The sequence below is a fragment of the Aethalodelphis obliquidens genome, unplaced genomic scaffold (assembly GCF_003676395.1).
Source record: "Aethalodelphis obliquidens isolate GAN/ISIS:26980383/991018 unplaced genomic scaffold, ASM367639v1 scaffold26, whole genome shotgun sequence".
NCBI classification, from domain to species: Eukaryota; Metazoa; Chordata; class Mammalia; order Artiodactyla; family Delphinidae; genus Aethalodelphis; species Aethalodelphis obliquidens.
In genome coordinates, this window is record NW_020837970.1 from 22523950 (window position 1) to 22538746 (window position 14797).

Here is a 14797-nt window from a genome sequence, read left to right on the forward strand (position 1 = left end):
GCTATGTGGTGTCCTAAACATAGTAGATGTGCAAATAAAATTTGTGGCTGCTTAATGGTTTCTCTTCTTATACTTGAAACATACCAAAAAATGACTGAGTCATCTGTCAGTCAGCTGCTGCTTTACAGTTGATAGGTTAAGCAGAATCAGGTTTTCTAGAGTGAAATAAGTTGGTGAGTATTTTCCATTATCTCTGATTCAATCTGTAATATGTTTCGTTAGTTCACAGTGAGTACACTGGATGATGTCAAGAACTCTGGCAGTAGTTTCTTACAAGACAATTCTGTGCAAACTTCTGAAATACCTGCCGTTCACATTGATATAGAGTGTGTTTCAGTTACTCAGCAAGCTGACACACCTTTGCAAGCAAGTGAAGACAAATTTTCAGAAGAGAAAGAAAGAATAGAAAGTGAAATGGATCCTTCAGATATTTCAAATGTGAGTGCTGCTAACTTGGTAAGAACAACTTATCGGAATTCTGAGTAAATATATTAAAGAGACATAAAACCCAATAATAAAAAATTGTAATGTATATTTCTCTACACTTTACAAGCACTTTTTAACATAGCATTTTATATATGTTATTTCATTTTAACATTTTATTCTTACAGCAATCTTTTGATATAGTTAAGTTTCTTCTTATTTTGTAGAGGAACGAAATGAGACTGTGAAAATTAAATAACTTGCTCAAAATCATTCACTTTGTGTGTGATTTGATCACATGTTAAGAAACTATCATAATAATGTTTTCTATGCAACATCTACCACTCTGATAGATGGGAAATTGTGCTTAATGAACTTAGCTTTAAGAATTCTCTTAACAGAGTACTTTAGACAGTTACTATCATTTGCTTGGAGTTGGTCTTTAAGATGAAATTTATTTATCATCCCTATGGCAGAATCTTTAAAAATGCATTGACTTAAAATTACTTATAGGTTTATGTTTTTGGATGACTATTTAATTCTGCTCATGTCTTTCTCCTTCCCATTTTAGTATTAAGATACTTGGCCTGAGTATAATTCAGATTAGGTCATGTTGGGTTTGTTTAAAAAGTAATTTTCAAAAGGAATAGGCACATATAAAAAGTTGTTGAGAAAAAATTCAAATTTAGTTCGTTTTTTTTGGCAATTGACAAGGAAATTTAGTTTTTTCTGAGATATACATTTTAAAGTAATAACTAGAATTATGACTTATAACATTATACCAGAACATATAAGATTTTTAGAAATTTCACGTAATGTCTGAAACATTTATATTAACATATTTCCATACAAATAACCCAAAGAAAGTTTAGTATTAGGTTTTGTTTGTTTGTTTCTTTATACTGCAGGTTCTTATTAGTAATCAGTTTTATACACATCAGTGTAAACATGTCAATCCCAGTCGCCCAATTCAGCACACCACCATCTGCACCCCACCGCAGATTTCCCCCCTTGGTGTCCATATGTTTGTTCTCTACATCTGTGTCTCAACTTCTGCCTTGCAAACTGGTTCATCTGTACCATTTTTCTAGGTTCCACATCAATGTGTTAATATACGATATTTGTTTAGCCCTTTCTGACTTACTTCACTCTGTATGACAGTCTCTAGGTCCATCCGCGTCTCAACAAATGACTCAATTTCGTTCCTTTTTATGGCTGAGTAATATTCCATTGTATATATGTACCACAACTTCTTTATCCATTCATCTGTCGATGGGCATTTAGGTTGCTTCCATGACCTTGCCATTGTAAATAGTGCTGCAATGAACATTGGGGTGCATGTGTCTTTTTGAATTATGGTTTTCTTGGGATATATGCCCAGTAATTCTATTTTTAGTTCTATTCTATTTTTAGTTCTCCATAGTGGCTGTATCAATTTACATTCCCACCAACAGTGCAAGAGGGTTCCCTTTTCTCCACACCCTCTCCGGCATTTGTTGTTTGTAGATTTTCTGATGATGCCCATTCTAACTGGTGTGAGGTGATACCTCATTGTAGTTTTGATTTGCATTTCTCTAATAATTAGTGATGTTGAGCAGCTTTTCATGTGCCTCTTGGCCATCTGTATGTCTTCTTTGGAGAAATGTCTATTTAGGTATTCTGCCCATTTTTGGATTGGGTTGTTTGTTTCTTTAATATTGAGCTGCATGAGCTGTCTATATATTTTGGAGATTAATCCTTTGTCCGTTGATTCATTTGCAAATATTTTCTCCCATTCTGAGGGTTGTCTTTTTGTTTTGTTTATGGTTTCCTTTGCTGTGCAAAAGCTTTGAAGTTTTATTAGGTCTGATTTGTTTATTTTTGTTTTTATTTCCGTTACTCTAGGAGGTGGATCGAAAAAGATCTTGCTGTGGTTTATGTCAAAGAGTATTCTTCCTATGTTTTCCTCTAAGATTTTATAGTGTCTGGTCTTACATTTAGGTCTTGAATCCATTTTGAGTTTATTTCTGTAAATGGTGTTAGAGAATGTTCTAATTTCATTCTTTTACCTGTAGCTGTCCAGTTTTCCCAGCACCACTTATTGAAGAGACTGTCTTTTCTCCATTGTATATCTTTGCCTCCTTTGTCATCGATCAGTTGACCATAGGTGCGTGGGTTTGTCTCTGGGCTTTCTATCTTGTTCCATTGATCTGTGCTTCTGTTTTTGTGCCAGTACCATATTGTCTTGATTACTGTAGCTTTGTAGTATAGTCCGAAGTCAGAGCGTCTGATTCCTCCAGCTCCATTTTTTTCCCTCAAGACTGCTTTGGCTATTCGGGGTCTTTTGTGTCGCCGTACAAACTTTAAGATGATTTGTTCTAGTTCCATAAAAAATGCCATTGGTAACTTGATAGGTATTGCATTGAATATGTAGATTGCTTTGGGTAGTATAGTCATTTTCACAATGTTGATTCTTCCAATCCAAGAACATTGTATATCTCTCCATCTGTTGGTATCATATTTAATTTCTTTCTTCAGTGTTTTATAGTTTTCTGCATACAGGTCTTTTGTCTCCCTAGGTAGGTTTATTTCTAGGTATTTTATTCTTTTTGTTGCAGTGGTAAGTGGGAGTGTTTCTGTAATTTCTCTTTCAGATTTTTCATCATTAGTGTATAGGAAATGCAAGAGATTTCTGTGCATTAATTTTGTACCCTGCAACTTTACCAAATTCATTGATTAGCTCTAGTAGTTTTCTGGTAGCAGTTTTAGGATTCTCTATGTATATTATCTTGTCATCTGCAAACAGTGACAGTTTAACTTCTTTTCCAATTTGTATTCCTTTTATTTCTTTTTCTTCTCTGACTGCTGTGGCTAGGACTTCCAAAAGTATGTTGAATAATAGTGGTGAGAATGGATATCCTTGTCTCATTCCTGATCTTAGAGGAAATGCTTTCAGTTTTTCACCATTGAGAGTGATGTTTGCTGTGGGTTTGTCGTATATGGCCTTTATTATGTTGAGGTAGGTTCCCTCTATGCCCACTTTCTGGAGAGTTTTTATCATAAATGGTGTTGAATTTTGTCAAAAGCCTTTTCTTCATCTATTGAGATGATCATACCGTTTTTATTCTTCAATTTGTTAATATGGTGTATCAAATTGATTGATTTGCATATAGTGAAGAATCCTTGCATCCCAGGGATAAATCCCACTTGGTCATGGTGTATGATCCTTTCAATGTATTGTTGGATTCTGTTTGCTAGTATTTTGTTGAGGATTTTTGCATCTATATTCATCAGTGATATTGGTCTGTAATTTTCTCTTTTTGTAGTATCTTTTTCTGGTTTTGGCATCAGGGTGATGGTGGCCTCCTTAAATGAGTTTGGGAGTGTTCCTCCCTCTGCAGTTTTTTGGAAGAGTTTGAGAAGGGTGGGTGTTAGCTCTTCTCTAAATGTTTGATAGAATTCAGCTCTGAAGCTATGTGGTTCTGGACTTCTGTTTGTTGGAAGATTTTTTTTTTTTTTGCGGTACACGGGCCTCTCACTGTTGCGTTCTCTCCAGTTGTGGAGCACAGGCTCCAGACGCACAGGCTTAGCGGCCATGGCTCACGGGCCCTGCTGCTCCGCGGCATGTGGAATCTTCCGGGACTGGGGCACGAACCCGTGTCCCCTGCATCGGCAGGTGGACTCTCAACCACTGCGCCACCAGGGAAGCCCTGTTGGAAGATTTTTAATCACAGTTTCAACTTTATTACTTGTGATTGGCCTGTTCATATTTTCTGTTTCTTCTTGGTTCAGTCTTGGAAGGTTATACCTTTCTAGGAATTTGTCCATTTCTTCCAAGTTGTCCATTTTATTGGCATAGAGTTGCTTGTAGTAGTCTCTTAGGATGCTTTGTATTTCTGCAGTGTCTGTTGTAACTTCTTTTTCATTTCTAATTTTATTCATTTGAGTCCTCTCCCTCTTTTTCTTCATGAGTCTGGCTAATGGTTTATCAATTTTGTCTTCTCAGAGAACCAGCTTTTAGTTTTATTGATCTTTGCTATTGTTTTCTTTGTTTCTATTTCCTTTATTTCTGCTCTGATATTTATGATTTCTTTCCTTCTGCTAACTTTAGGTTTTGTTTGTTATTCTTTCTCTAGTTCCTTTAGGTGTAAGTTTAGACTGTTTACTTGAGATTCTTTTGGTTTCTTGATGTAGGCTTGTATAGCTATAAACTTCCCTGTTAGAACTGCTTTTGCTGCATCCCATAAGTTTTGGATCGTCATGTTTTCGTTGTCATTTGTCTCTAGGGATTTTTTGATTTCCTCTTTGATTTCTCCAGTGATTTCTTGGTTGTTTAGTAACGTATTGTTTAGCCTCCATGTGTTTGTGTTTTTTACATTTTTTTCCCTGTAATTCATTCTAGTCTCATAGCGTTGTGGTCAGAAAAGATGCTTGATATGATTTCAGTTTTCTTAAATTTACTGAGTCTTGATTTGTGACCCAAGATGTGATCTATCCCGGAGAATGTTCTGTGCACACTTGAGAAGAAAGTGTATTGTGTTGTTTTTGGATGGAATGCCCTGTAAATATCAATTAAATCTATCTCATCTATTGTGTCATTTAAAGCTTCTGTTTCCTTATTTATTTCCTTTTGGATGATCTGTCCATTGGTGTAAGTGAGGTGTTAAAGTCCCCCACTATTATTGTGTTACTGTCGATTTCCTCTTTTATAGCTGTTAGCAGTTGCCTTATGTATTGAGGTGCTCCTATGTTGGGTGAATATATAATTATAATTGTTATATCTTCTTCTTGGATTGATCTCTTGATTATTATGTAGTGTCCTTCCTTGTCTCTTGTAACATTCTTTATTTTAAAGTCTGTTGTATCTGATATGAGCAAAGCTACTCCAGCTTTCTCTTGATTTCCATTTGCACGGAATATCTTTGTCCATCTCCTCACTTTCAGACTGTATTTGTCCCTAGGTCAGAAGTGGGTCTCTTGTAGACTGCATATATATGGGTCTTGTTTTTGTATCCATTCAGCAAGCCTGTGTCTTTTGGTTGGAGCATTTAATCCATTCACATTTAAGGTAATTATTGATATGTATGTTCCCATGACCATTTTCTTAATTGTTTTGTGTTTGTTTTTGTAGATCCTTTTCTCTGTTGTGTTTCCCACTTAGAAAAGTTCCTTTAGCATTTGTTGTAGAGCTGGTTTGGTGGTGCTGAATTCTCATACTTTTTGCTTGTCTGTAAAGCTTTTGATTTCTCCATTGAATCTGAATGAGATCCTTACCCGGTAGAGTAATCTTGGTTGTAAGTTCTTCCCTTTCATCACTTTAAGTATATCATGCCACTCCCTTCTGTCTTGTAGAGTTTCTGCTGAGAAATCAGCTGTTAGCCTTATGGGAGTTCCCTTGTATGTTATTTTTCATTTTTCCCTTGCTGCTTTCAATAATTTTTCTTCGTCTTTAATTTTTGCCAATTTGATTACTATGTGTCTCGGCGTGTTTCTCCTTGGGTTTACCCTGCATGGGACTCACTTCGCTTCCTGGGCTTGGGTCGCTATTTCCTTTCCCACATTAGGGAAGTTTTTGACTATAATCTTTTCAAATATTTTCTCTGGTCCTTTCACTCTCTCTTCTCCTTCTGGGACCCCTATAATGCAAGTGTTGTTGCGTTTAATGTTGTCTCAGAGATCTCTTAGGCTGTCTTCATTTCTTTTCATTCTTTTTTTCTTTATTCTTTTCCACAGCAGTGAATTCCACCATTCTGTCTTCCAGGTCACTTATCCGTTCTTCTGCCTCAGTTATTCTGCTATTGATTCTTTCTAGTGTATTTTTCATTTCCGTTATTGTATTGTTCATCTCTGTTTGTTTGTTCTTTAATTCTTCTAGGTCTTTGTTAAACATTTCTTGCATCTTCTCGATCTTTGCCTCCATTCTTTTTCCGAGGTCCTGCATCATGTTCACTATTGTTATTCTGAATTCTTTTTCTGGAAGGTTGCCTATCTCCACTTCATTTAGTTGTTTTTCTGGGGTTTTATCTTGTTCCTTCATCTGGTACATAGCCCTCTGCCTTTTCATCTTGTCTATCTTTCTGTGAATGTGGTTTTTGTTCCCAGGCTGCAGATTTGTAGTTCTTCTTACTTCTGCTGTCTGCCTTCTGGTGGATGAGGCTATCTAAGAGGCTTGTGTAAGTTTCCTGATGGGAGGGACTGTTAGTGAGTAGAGCTGACTGTTGCTCTCGTGTGCAGAACTCAGTAAAACTTTAATCCACTTGACTGCTGATGGGTGGGGCTTGGTTCCCTCCCTGTGGTTGTTTTGCCTGAGGCAACCAAACACTTGAGCCTACCTGGGCTCTTTGGTGGGGCTATTGACAGACTCTGGGAGGTCTCTAGCCAAGGAGTATTTCCCAGAACTTTTGCTGCCAGTGTCTTTGTCCCCACGGTGAGCCACAGCATCCCCCCACCCCCGCCTCTGCAGGAGACCCTCCAACACAAGCAGATAGGTCTGGTTCAGTCTCCCCTGGGGTCACTGCTCCTTCCCCTGGGTCCCGATGCACACACTACTTTGTGTGTGCTCTCCAATAGTGGAGTCTCTGTTTCCCCCAGTCCTGTAGAAGTCCTACAGTCAATTCCCACTAGGCTTCAAAGTTTGATTCTCTAGGAATTCCTGCTCTGGTTGCTGGACCCTCAGGTTGGGAAGCCTGATATGGGGCTCAGAACCTTCACTCCAATGTGTGGACTTCTGTAGTATAAGTGTTCTCCAGTCTATGAGTCACCCACCCGGCAGTTATGGGATTTGATTTTACTGTGATTGTGCCCCTCCTACCTTCTCATTGTGGCTTCTCCCTTGTCTTTGTATGTGGGGTATCTTTTTTGGTGAGTTCCAGTGTCTTCCTGTGGATGATTGTCCAGCAGCTAGTTGTTATTTTGGTGTTCTCTCAAGAGGGAGTGAGAGCATGTCCCTCTACTCCGCCATCTCGGTTCCTCCTCCTACACTCCAAATTTAGTTTTTAATTGGCCACTGTATACTATAATTTCTTTTTAAACTTAATGCCTCATCATGTTGAAAGATGATACCAGCAGATGATATTAGGCCAAATTATACATTTTAGAGAGAGAACAAGATTAGATAGTTGAAATTTGATATGGATTGTTTAAGGGAAAAATAAGAGTTACAGTAATAAGAAAAACAAATATTTAGATTCCTTTATAAAGGAATAAAGGGCAACTTTTTTTTAACTTAGGTTTTTTAGTGCGAATGTTTTAAAGGTTAACTAATTTACGGTCATGTAAATAGTGGGTTTAATGTATCGGTAGAAATTGGTCGTATTTACATTTTTGTTTTCATAGCTAGCTATCATATTAAATTATGTATTTTGCAGATGGATTCTATGAGAATCAAATTTCGAAAAAGGAAAAAGATCCTATAGTTAAATAAGCATAAAATAATTATTTAAAAATTCTTCTCTCATCATTTTTATTTTGATCACGTAGGTAAAATAAGCTTATGGTAGAGTATTAAAAACCCTTGGTTATTTTGAGAATGACATTTACATACTTGAAGGAAAATAAGTTCTGCTTTACATATGAATATTATCATATCCTTAGAGGTCTTAGAGGAATTTTAAACTAATATTTTGAGAAAATTTTATGTTTTTAATTTGTCTTGGCACAGATACTTCTGTGGGTTGCTCTATATAAGCATGTCATTGTTTAGGTTCTAAATAGAGGGTTATAGAGAATTGCTGCAGTGTTGAGAAAATTGTTTTCTTTTTTCCCCTCAATATAGTATTGTCACATACATGGTTCAACTAAAAAAATCTGTAGTTCTCTTATTTAACAGAAGCCTAAGCAAAAAATGACTGTAAGAATTTATAATAATAAAATTTATTTATTAAACATAAAGGACCCTTTATGTTTAAGGTCCACTTTTGCCACCATTGTAAAAATGTGCTGATGTAAATCCTAGCTACCATGGATTTATTTTTTTTAGATTTACTGAAATTACAAATTTTAATGAAAATTTAGAAATTTAAAAAATGATTATGTATGCAGGTATGTATTTGAATTTCACAGTGTGAAAATAGTAGAAGTTGTATATGGATAATTTAATCATTATTTCATCCGTAAGCTCTGTTACTCTGTTAAAATCTCTTCAGGTCTTAAGAGGTAAAATAGAAATGTTCTCTGGAGAAGATAAAATTGAGAAGGAAATAGGCTTATGTGAGAATTTACTTTCTGCAAAGTTAAATATATTTAACTTTAATAGTTTTTTTAAATCATTGTTAGGTATGATATTTGTGTGGCACCTTAACAAGTTAGTTTCTATAATATTCTAGCGTTTACAGAGAAAAAGCTTATGATGCAAAGAAATAGTCTGTCATCTAAACTCTCTCACCCCATTCTCTTCCCCAGGGACAATCTTGTATGTTTTGAGGGGGCAGAGTATCGACAGGGGAAATGAAGTGGGGAGGGGAAGCTTTAAGAAGGATACCCATGTCTAGGCTCCACTCCAGACCAATTCAGTAATAAGCTGAAGCTCAAGCACTTGCATTTTTAATACCTTTATTGAGGTGTTATTGATTTTCAGTAAACTTCACATATTTAAGATATACACATTGATATATTTTGACATGTGTTTATACCTGTGAAATCATCACTATAATCAAGATAATGAAAGTATCGATTGCCTCCAAAAGTTTTCACTTTCTCTTTTGTAATCCCTCCTTTCTGCTCTTCCCTGTTTCCCCTTCCCAGGGTTATCACTATTCTGCGGTTACTACATATTAATTAGCATTTTAAGAAATTTCTGTATATGGAATAATGTAATCTTTGTTTAGCTTCTTTCACTCAGCATAATTATTTTGAGATTCATCCATGTAGTTGTGTATATTAATAGTTCCTTCTTCTTTTATTGTCTTTAGGAGTACTCTGTTGTATGCATGTAACTCAGTATGTTCATCCATTCAATTGTTGACAGATGTTTGAGTTGTTGCCAGTTTCTCTATTATGAATAAAGGCACCATGAACGTTTGTCTTTGTTTTGAACATATGTTTTCATTTCTCTTGGGAAAATATCTAGGTCAGTTTTGTTGATAATATTGTTCAGGTTTCCTTTGCCAATTTTCTGTACTTGTTCTATCAGTTGAGAGAGGGGTATTGAAATCTCTGCATATATCTGTGGGGCTACTTTTTTTAAGCCAACTTTATTGAGATATAATTTACATAACATACAGTTTATCCATTTAGAGTGTACAGTGCAGTGTTTTTTAGTATATTCACAGAGTTGTGCAGACATCACCATAATTAGTTTTAGAACACTTCCATCACTACAAAAAGAAACCCAGTGCCCAGTAGCAGTCCTCCCTTTCACCCCACCCTCCCAGCCCTATACAACCACTAATCTGTCTTTTGTCTCTATAGATTTGCCTGTTCTGGACATTTCATAGAAGTGGAATACAATATGTGGTCTTTGTGAATGGTTTCTTTCACTAGGCATATTGTTTTCAAGGTTCATTCGTGTTTTAGCCTGTATCAGTATTTCATTCCTTTTTATGCCCAAATAATATTCCACTGATTGAAGAATGTGGGATATACCACATTTTATCCATTCATCAGTTGATGGACATTTAGGTTTTCTCCACTTTTTGGAATTTATGAATAATGCTGCTTTAAATATTTGTGTACAAGTTTTTGTGTGAACATATGGTTTCGTTTCTCCTGAGTATACATCTGGGAATGGGATTGTTGGGTCGTATGGTAACTTTACATTTAATCTTTGTGAGAAACTATCAGACTGTTTTCCAAAGTAGCTGCATCATTTTACATTCCCATTAAGTTTATTTTGTTTTGTAATTCTATCAGTTTTTGCTTCTTTCATTTTGAATATCTATTATTATGTTCATAAACCTTTAGGATTGTTTTGTCTTCTTAGTGAATTAACAGTTTATCATTATGAAATGACCTTCTTTATCCCTTGTCATATTTTTTGCTCTGAAATCTACTGTGTCTGATATTAGTACTTCAACTTTCTTGTGGTTAGTGTTAGTATGGTAGCTCTTTTATTTGTAATCTGTTTATATTCTCATATTTAAATTAGGTTTCGTATAGGCAGCATGTGGTTTGGGGTCTTGCTTTTATCCAATTTGAGTCTCTATTTCCGTGTAATGTGATTATTAATATGGTTCCTTTAAATCTATCATCTTATTGTTTTTCTCTTTGACTCATCTGTTCTTCATCCCCTTTTTCCTTTTTCTCCCATCTTTTTGATTAATTTTCTTTTATAATTTATCTTCTTTGTTGGCTTAGTAGCCATAAATATTTGTTATTTCACTGTTGGCTTTAGGGTTTATAGTATGCATATTTAGCTTTTTATAGGGATTTATTAATTAATAATTCTGATGCATATATTTGTATTACATAATTCTAATGCATAATTTTAAGTAAGGTATATATGTTCAGAAAGTGTCATCACCAGTACGGTATAATTTTTTTTATATTCCCTTTCTTTATTATTATTATTATTATTTCTTAAAATAATGTTTTTCTTTGGTTTTTCAAATATTTGACCTGTAAATGTTTTGAATTTTGGTGCTCAAATGAAATTCACAGTTTATTATTAATAACAATAACTATTATTTATACAACTTCACAGTTTGTCATACACAGCAGTTTAGTAAAAAGGTCTCATGGATTATTATATCATTTTATGGAATATCAAATAGTCTTTTGCTTTTAAGAAATTTCCGAGTCATATAACTGGACCCCAAGTTTTATAATTCTAGATCAATGCTATTTTTATATATACTATTTATGATTAGAACATAAAGAAATACTTAACTTTCCAGTCAACTGATTTTGTTTTTAACTTTATAGTCTATGGCAGAAGTTCTTGCTAAAAAGGAAGAGCTAGCAGATCGTCTAGAAAAGGCCAATGAGGAAGCCATTGCTAGTGCTATTGCTGAAGAGGAACAGTTAACTAGAGAAATTGAAGCTGAAGAAAACAATGATATCAATATTGAAACTGACAACGACAGTGATTTTTCTGTGAGCTTTTAGAATTTTTATTCTCTGGGTGATTGAGACTTATACGATAAACAATAGCAAGTTTTTTTTTAAGCACTTTACCATTACTAAGTGTTTTTATATATAATGCAATTGACAAGTTGGAAGTTGTTTTCTCATTTTACAAATCAAGAAAATGAATCTCAGAGTAAGTAAATACGTAACATTTCTCAGATTATAATTGTACAGATTGAAGAAGAGTCAAAGATATATCTTTCCTTCTGCTAATAAAAAGCAAATGATACATTGCCTTGCTATCACTAGGCGCTCAGGATATATATGTTGATGAGAGGGATTTCTTAAAGAATAAAAGTAATCATGAATGTTTGCTATGTTATCCTATTAAATTTTAATGCCCAACAAATACTTTTTAGCTTTTCTGATGTATGCTCTAAATATGTCAGAATTTATGTAGTAATAGTTTAAACCCAATAGTTTTCTTTTAAAATTACTTGGCTTGTCTCTGCTGTTAATGGCATGTAGGTTAGTCTTCCTCTTAAAATGTATAGGCTGTGGTATTTTTAACTTGGTAATTATTGTGACTGTAAGAGGTATGTAACTTACAGTTACATACCTCTGTATGTAAAAAAAAAAAAAAACCATAGGGATTTTTTAATTATAGGGATTTAATTTCTGGTTTTGGACTGTTTGCTAAATGAAATATATGAGCAATAGGTAGAAAAATTTCATATATAGTTCATTTTATAAGGTTATAATTGGTTCAAATATTTGTTACTCAATTTTTCATATTACATTTTAGGCCAGCATGGGCAGTGGAAGTGTATCTTTCTGTGGTATGTCTATGGATTGGAACGATGTCCTTGCAGATTATGAAGGTATTACATGTTTGTATGTTTGTGTGTGTGTGTGTTGTATGTATAGGTACAGGGGTATAAAATAGATTATCTTATTACTTGGGGTTTTTGTGTAAAATAAATAAGAGTGGGATGCCTTTTAAAAGTCTGTTCTCAAATGTTGGTTTTATAGAATTATGTGGTTAAGCAATAGCGGTTTTCTTTTTTCTGAAAACAGCTCGTGAATCTTGGCGCCAAAATACATCCTGGGGGGATATTGTAGAGGAGGAACCTGCTAGACCTCCAGGACATGGAATTCACATGCATGAAAAACTTTCCTCACCATCTCGTAAAAGGTCTGGCCTTTGAAAATTAATTTGAAATGTTTCACAGGAAGGGAACTAGATGTTCTTGACTATTAAATGGAGTTACTACATACTATTTTAAGGTACATTATTCAAGACATTTCCAGATCCATTGAAAAGTGACAATGTTTCTGTGAAATTTTAGGCCAAAGTTAGTTTTGTATATTTTTTATATTTATTTTAAGAACTTTGAAGACTAAAGAAGATATTATTGACTTTATCATGTAAACATTTGTGTCTCTTGTCCATTTGTTTGTATTAATAGAACAATTGCAGAATCTAAGAAGAAACATGAAGAAAAACAAATGAAAGCACAGCAGCTAAGGGAAAAGTTACGTGAAGAGAAAACATTAAAGCTTCAGAAATTGTTAGAAAGGGTGAGTTTTTAATTTTTAGGGAAGTATGATTGCCTTAAATTAATGGGCTTATTTTCAACTTGACTTCTTCTGGTTCGAGAGAAGCTAAAAGAACAATAAAAATAAATTTACTAGGAAACAAAAGCATTTCTATCTACTGAGTTACAGAAAGCTACCTGTTAAAGAAAGAAAACAGAATTTGTCATTCCTAAAAAAGCTGGTAAATTGATGTTTTGCTGAGTTCGCATGGATTATTAAAGCTGCGCGTTGTCTTTTGCCATTTTCAGTGGAGGTTTCCTTGGGGAGTCTTGTGCAAAGTGTTCAATGAATTGGTAGGACAGTTTTGAGCTTGAGATGATCAGATTTGAATAAGTAGGGCACTAATTAGATTTATGGAAGACATTCTTGGAGTGTTTAGAGCAGTGTAACTTCTGGTTAGTATGATGTAGTAGAAAGAACATGGGCTCTGGAGATGGCCAATCAGGTGAAATCCTGGTTTGAACCACATAATAGGATATGATGCCCTGGGCAAATTACATAACAATACTGCCTTTTAATTTCTTTATCCATAAAATGACAATTATCATTGTTAACCAGTTGTGATGATGAAAGTGGCAAGTAAAACAGTAGCGTGGTGCTCGGGTGGCTGTTGCTCAGCATATGGTCATTCTTATTGTTAGTTACACGTGGCAGACATGAGTACTGTATTAGTTATGTGTGCTGTGTAACAAAGGGCCTCAAGTCTTAGCAGCTTAAAACAACACACATTTTCACTTAAAACAACTGCTCACCGTTTCTTGGGCATGGAAACCAGGAGTGGCTTGTGTTGTTATTTCTTTGTTCAGAGTCTCTCCTGAGGTTGCAGTCAAGCTGTTGTCTGGGGCAGCAGTCATTTGGAGCTGAAGGATCCACTTCCAAACTCTCATATGGTTATTGGCAGGCCTGGATTCCTCTTTAGCAGTTGGTTATGGACCTCAGTATCCTGCCATGTGGGTCTTTCCATAGCCTGATGTTCTTATAACATGGCTGCTACCTTTCCCACAGAGTAATCTGAGAGAAGACGAGAAAGAGAGAGAATGAACAAGTGAGCTGCCAAAATGGAAGCTGCACTGTCTTTTATAACCTAATCTTGGAAGTGATATACCATCACTTTTGCTGAATTGTATTGGTCACGAACCTGATACAGTGTTGGAAGGAAAAACACAAGGGTCTGAATACCAGGTGGCTGGGATCATTTGGAGCCATCTTGAAGTCTGTGAACTACATATACCTAACATAGCATGATAGAAGATAGGTAACCGTTATAGTATAGGTGAACTCCTTTGTTACCTTCTGGTCCTAGAAAGGAGGACTAATATGCCTAGGTTAAAAATATTTGCATTACTTATGTTTGTTTTAAAATTGGGGAAAACAATTGGACCAAATAATTTGAATGTAAAAATGAGGTGGCATAAGATTCTCCTTAGTACAGTGGACAAATTGGCTGGGAAAGGAAGAAAATCTGTAATTTTTCTCTTTACCTGAATCTCAAGAATTTAATCATTTTAGTCAAGATTTTAATCATTTAGATTGAATAGATCAAATATGAAAAACAGTCTCCATGTCATGGGGCTCTATAAGAGTTAATATATTATTTCATTTTAAGCTTGAGAAAAATGTTTTAACACAATTATAATTTCCCTTCTTATTGTATTTTTAATACAAATAAAATTATATACTTTATTTTCTCACTATATAATATAATCTCCAGATACTCATGCAAACAAAACAGTAAATTCTTTTTTTTTTTTTTTTTGCGGTACACGGGCCTCTCACTGTTGTGGCCTCTCCT

The 14797-nt window shown here is 34.9% G+C and overlaps 1 protein-coding gene across 3 annotated transcripts in view; it reads left to right on the forward strand.

The window, feature by feature from the left end:
- The window catches only part of SCAPER (S-phase cyclin A associated protein in the ER), a 494267-nt gene that overhangs the window by 151440 nt on the left and 328030 nt on the right, over positions 1 to 14797 (forward strand). For 2 of the 3 annotated variants that reach the window (XM_027123707.1, XM_027123711.1), the window contains exons 10-14: positions 223 to 456; positions 11263 to 11433; positions 12212 to 12287; positions 12484 to 12601; positions 12876 to 12987. In XM_027123707.1, coding sequence (XP_026979508.1) covers positions 223 to 456; positions 11263 to 11433; positions 12212 to 12287; positions 12484 to 12601; positions 12876 to 12987 — 711 coding nt within the window. The remainder of the gene's footprint in view (positions 1 to 222; positions 457 to 11262; positions 11434 to 12211; positions 12288 to 12483; positions 12602 to 12875; positions 12988 to 14797) is intronic. The other variant, XM_027123708.1, reaches the window with a different exon arrangement.